Raw genomic sequence first — 5,272 nt, 5'->3', positions numbered from 1 at the left:
CGTGCCCCCGGCCAGCCCCCACCCCGCACGCAGCCCCCTCCCCCCGCACGCAGCCCCCTCCATCCGACGAGGGGGGCCGCCCACCTACCATTTTCCCCACCAGACGCCTCCTCAACAACTTCGCATCCCCTCCCTCCTGCTGCCCCCTCCCCCTTTAGTCTGGCTGCCGGGCCGCGCCCCCTCCGGCCTCCCATTGGCCTGTCGCGGGAGGAAGCGAGCTTCCAATTGGGCGAGACGACCGCCACTCCGGAAAACGCTCCCGTCCCCGCCAATCGGTCTTCCGTGCTCAGGCGGCTGAGGAACGGGAAAAGGAAAGACTGAGCGAAAGGAAAAGGAAACCTGGATGTGGAGCGCAGGGGGCAGGACTTCCGCTGCGGCATCACGGGAAGCGTAGTTCTACGGTCATTCTTGCACGTACGAGGGAATATTCAGGTTGCAGCTGAGCCACCACCCATATATAGGGGGCAGTGACTGAGCACGAAATAATAGGAAAGGCGAATGACCTCTTATTGTCTATAATCAGTGGCTGACTGATTTGCTCACATTATCATTGGTTGAACCTCTTATTGTTTTATTGTATTTTTCTAATAATACTACTAAGACGGGCATGACACGCATTTATTTGGTGCCTGCTTTTCTCCAGCTTGACAGAGAGAGTACCCACTGCATCTGATAGATTTCTGCCTGCTGGAGGCACCAGCCAGGTATTCCACTCCCTATGAAACAAAAAAACGTAGTGACTCTACCCTTAAAGGCAAGATTGGAATCTAGCTACATTTGGATCCAGATGCCACACAAAAAGTACAGATGCAACTTTTGTTGTTGTTTTGCAAACCAGACCATAGCTTGACTTGGAATCAATGCCCCAGCAGGGCCAATTAAAGGGACATCCATGTCAGACATGTGAAAAGGGCATGGAAAATGCAATTATTGCCTGATTTACTGCAGGAATAGATTTGAACCAGTTGTGCTGACCATGAATTGGTAGATGATCATAGCCATAAGACATAGTAATGTCTCCCTTCTCCTAAATACAATTTTAATTTTATTTTATTTTTCGGACTAATTCAGTTACTGGAACTATGGCTGTAAGCCAACCTTCATTCCTAGTTAAAGCTATGTCTAGGGAGTTGTGAGGACATTCACAACGGCAAGGGACTGGGTCCTAATACAACCTTCCCAAACTCTGCTAGCGACACCAGCCCTGTGTAGAAAAAAATGGTTTTTTGGGGGGGGGATTGAAATATATGCAATACTTACTGTCCTATCAAACCTAGTTTTACTGCTTTAACAACATAAACTGCATAGTTTGTAGCTTAGCATATAAAATTGCAACATTTGACTTACTTATGGACTTTAAAAGTTATAAATGCCTTAGCTTTGTACAAGCAAAATTGCAAATATACCCAATATTTGAGAGAAAACTGCAGGCTGATGCACCTTGTGCTATCTTACCACATGTCCCTTAATTTTTGCTATCTGGTTAGAAACAGCTAAGTTCTCAATGAAACTTTCAGTTTTCCTCTGAAGCATTGGTGTAGTTTCTGTTCTTTTTTCTCTCTCCTGCAAGGCAGGGCAATAAGCTACTTTTTTTACTCATTCTGTGAGTAAATGTGTCACAGTGGTAAGAGGGAGAGGTGAAAAGGTCAACTATATAAGATCCAAAAAGATCTTATACATCTGTTGAGAAGCAATGAAAGCCCCATGTGCTCCCCTCGTGAAGATTAGGATCTTTTTAGGTGCAGAAATGCACCTTGGATTTAAGAGCCATATAAGTCTACAGCATACTCACCTTATCTTTAAAAGCATTTCACTCATTCTAAAACAGAAAATATATTATTGGAGTTTTTTTCCAGTTCTAAAATTTCTAATTCTAAAAAATTAACACACACACACACACACCCGGCCTTCACATCCCTGTCTCCTTCTAATGATACCTCCATCAAGGTAGGGCAATAAACTACTTTTTGCCCAATCCATGGGTATGTGTGTCAGAGTGGTTTGAGGGAGAGGTGAAAAGGTCAACCATTAGGACAACAGAAGGTAAGCAACAACTGAAAAAGCAATGAAAGCCTAACATGCTCCCCTCATTAAGATTAGGTATCCTTCTGAGTGCATACCCACCTTGTCTTTAAAAGTATTTCACTCATTCTAAAAGAGCGAACATTGCATAGAAGGGATTTTCCCCCCCAGTACTCCCCAACATTTTCAATTTTTCTGTTGAAATTTTTTTTAAAAAGATCGCAGGGAAACAGTATTTTCCCCCCAGTTGTATACCAGGCCTCCACATCACTAGTAGTGGGGAAAGTTGCATATCAGTTAAGCAGAGACAAATACAACGTCCTGATAAATTCTAGTTCAGCTATTTCATATGGGAAAGCATGAACTTAGTCATGGATACACAGCTGCTAATGAGAGAGTTTGCCTCTGTAAAAACTGTAGATGTGACCCTGCCTATTTTGTGTCAAAACGTACATGAAACAAAGAAAATCCATGAGTGTGTGTCATGCCTATTTTGTGAAACAAAGAAAATCCATGAGTGTGTGTACAATTGGATCCCTAGAGCTTCATTGCTGAACTGGAGCAAATCTCAGACATTATGTACCTTTTAGTTTTACACATAGAATTAGGGATGGAGTACTAACTACAAACTGTTGCATTAAAAACACTCAAACAGTCCATATGCACACAGCTGAATGACAAAAACAAGCATAAAGCTTGGTATCATCTACACTTTTAATTGCATCTCAAATGTTCTCCTTTTGTTGTGAAAGCATGAAACATTTGTTTTAATACTAACTGAAAATTAGCTACTGAATGATGCCGAAGAATTTCCCCCTTTCCCTTGAAAGGGCAGATTATAGCTAAGGTTGGTGCGTGGAAGTGTTTGCCACACTTCTCCAACAGAGCAAGGAAAGCCACTGATATTCAAACAGATCTTGATCTCAATTCTTGGAATCTTGCTTCAGCATTGTTCTTCTGGAGCTAACCCTTCTGAGTCATCAATGTGTCAATGATTTCCTGCCCTTCAGCATACGCCGGAGGATCACCTCAATTCCGCTGGCTGTCCGGATGCGCTTGATCCAGCCATGTTTATGTTTCCGTTTAATGTTTGATGGCTGGTATTCATTTCCCCGGGCTTTGGTGCGGATCTGCTGATGACTCCATGGTAGCCCTTGTCCTGGAAATCTCTGGTAGGCACCCGCAGGGTCTAGTGAGACGTGGGGGGGCAGGGTCCGTCCCCATGTCATGGGGAAAATGGAAGCAATCCCACGGCGGAAGAGGATGAAGGTGGCCCCTTGATGCATCCTGAGCAGAGATCCTGAGATACTGAAGGAGACAAAAACAAAACTGGATGGTCACAACCGGGAATATTCTCTGGTCCTCCCCACCCCATGCTGTGTGTTTTTTATTCAAAATAAACAGAGATCTAGTGGAAATAAAGGGACACAAATGTTCTATTTTGCTTCCATTCATTTAATTTTTTCCCCTCAGAACTGAGGAGGAACAGGGAAGCAGGATTAGGATTATATAAGAACAAAGAGGCAGGTGTAAAGAACTAAGGAGGACACTGTACAGGGCAGAATGAAAACTAGACATGCCCCACCTGGGCCAGGCAGATGTTTTCAGGTCCTCATTATTGAGATCCAGCACACTGCATGTGCTCCCCCGCCCCAATCCAATTTTCCTTCTAGGCCTTCTCATCTCTACCCTAGATAATATTTTAGTAACAGAAACAAAGCGGTGAAAGGGCAAGATTTACCCTTACACAATGATCATTCCAGAGTGAAGGAGGAAAAGCTGGATGTCCCCAGTTACTTTTCAATACAACTTTAAACCCAACTAACCTGCACCATGAACGAACCTCAGTGCATGCTCAGAAGTTCCTTTTCCAGCATTATTTAAGAACAAATTTTGAGTCCAGTGGCACCTTTAAGACCAACAAAGTGTAATTTTGGGTAGAAACTTTTGTGTGCACTGTGCATGCACTTTTTCAGACTGGTATCTGAAGAAGAGTGCATGCACACAAAAGCTTATCCCCCGAACTAAACCTCGTTGGTCTTAAAGGTGCCACTGTACTCAAATTTTGTTCTATTGCTTCAGGCCAACATGGCTACCCACCTAAATATATCAGCATTATTTAAGCTCAGAGATCCTTATCCTGCACTAAAGATAGTCCATGCACTGTTTGGGGTTATTTTGGTCGATCCAATAAGGTATTACGTGGCTTTTGCTTTGGACCAACACGCCTCCCTATGACCTCTTGGTCTGAGAATCCCTGTACGTTCTCACTGGCTCACATTTCCTATCATTATTTAAGGTACTCTGTGCATGCTCAGAAGCTGCCTTTATTCAGCACCCAGCCACCCCCACCTTTTCCCACGCTCCACCAGTCCTTTTACCTGCCTCCCGCAAGTCCCATCAAGGCTCCTACTATCGCTTCTCCCACCTTCAAGCAAAGACGGCGCTCATTGGCCCAAGATGAAGAGCCAATCAAGAAGGCGGTGGCCGGAAAAAGCTGGGAGACGATTGGATGCGGCGCGTGGGATTCTGGGAAGGGCCAGGCCTCAATGCCTTTGGCCACTTTCCCGGCGCCCTCTGGTGAAGCGCTGCCTGCCAGCCCCTAGCCCCGCCTATCGTCCAATCCGCTTTTGAGCAATGACGGATTTCCCTCATCCTGTTACGTCACGCAGCCTAGCAACAAAGTAAAAGGAAAACACTTCATTACCCAACACTCTTCGCGCGGCGCTCTTTAAAAAAAAAGCCCTTTAAACGGTAATTGCTTCTTTAGACACACGTACCGTAATTGATCGTTATATTAGGTGGCGTATGTTTTTTCTTATTTCATATCATCCCTTGGCCTTCAGGCTTTTTACCGTTCTATCCACACACACGCACCCCCCCCCCGTAGGAGCTTCCAAGGGGGGGAAATGCTTCCCAGAGAGCTTCGCGGCACACCGCGCCTGCGCATTAGGCCTTGTGCGGCATCCTTGTGCCGGTGGGCTCATGGAGGCGCCCGTTTCTAACGGGACTGCTGGTTTCCGGCTCAGATACAACCAAGGAGTTGACCAGATGGGGAAGTAGAAAACCTGCTCTGTCCAGAGCGCTTTGCGCGTGTCCTGTGTGCGCAGTGGGCACAAATGTTAGAAATGCGGGAATGGAATCGCTGATGGCTCGCGCGGGCCATTCGCTAAGCAACCGGAGAGCCTTGTGTTAATTGCATTTCCCCCTTGTTAAGCCTTGGGTTGTAAAGTTATTAGTTTCGTTTCGG

At 45.5% G+C, this 5,272-nt stretch overlaps 2 protein-coding genes across 3 annotated transcripts in view; both read right to left on the bottom strand.

Annotated features, from left to right (window-relative positions):
* The window catches only part of DDA1 (DET1 and DDB1 associated 1), a 6,055-nt gene extending 5,877 nt beyond the window's left edge, over positions 1-178 (bottom strand). The window contains exon 1 of the mRNA XM_015429771.1: positions 89-178. Within this exon, the coding sequence (XP_015285257.1) occupies positions 89-91 (3 nt within the window). The 5' untranslated portion in view covers positions 92-178. The remainder of the gene's footprint in view (positions 1-88) is intronic.
* Positions 179-2,745: 2,567 nt separating this feature from the next.
* Positions 2,746-4,908, bottom strand: MRPL34 (mitochondrial ribosomal protein L34). 2 transcript variants are annotated; one of them, XM_015429774.1, is made up of 2 exons: positions 4,803-4,908; positions 2,746-3,330 (listed from the first exon to the last, which is right to left on the bottom strand). In XM_015429774.1, exon 2 carries the CDS (start codon positions 3,306-3,308, stop codon positions 3,003-3,005), a length of 306 nt encoding a protein of 101 aa, XP_015285260.1. In that variant the 5' UTR covers positions 3,309-3,330; positions 4,803-4,908; the 3' UTR covers positions 2,746-3,002. The 2 variants fall into 2 exon arrangements, with proteins under 2 accessions (XP_015285260.1, XP_015285259.1); XM_015429773.1 differs by lacking the exon at positions 4,803-4,908 and adding an exon at positions 4,404-4,498 and having other exon boundaries at positions 2,747-3,330.
* Between the last annotated feature and the right edge of the window lie 364 nt (positions 4,909-5,272).

Source organism: Gekko japonicus, unplaced genomic scaffold, assembly GCF_001447785.1.
Source record: "Gekko japonicus isolate JY-2015 unplaced genomic scaffold, Gekko_japonicus_V1.1 scaffold953, whole genome shotgun sequence".
In the NCBI taxonomy this organism is placed as follows: domain Eukaryota; kingdom Metazoa; phylum Chordata; class Lepidosauria; order Squamata; family Gekkonidae; genus Gekko; species Gekko japonicus.
The sequence above is the reverse complement of the archived record's forward strand: the minus strand, read 5'-3'. Positions and strand labels throughout refer to the sequence as shown.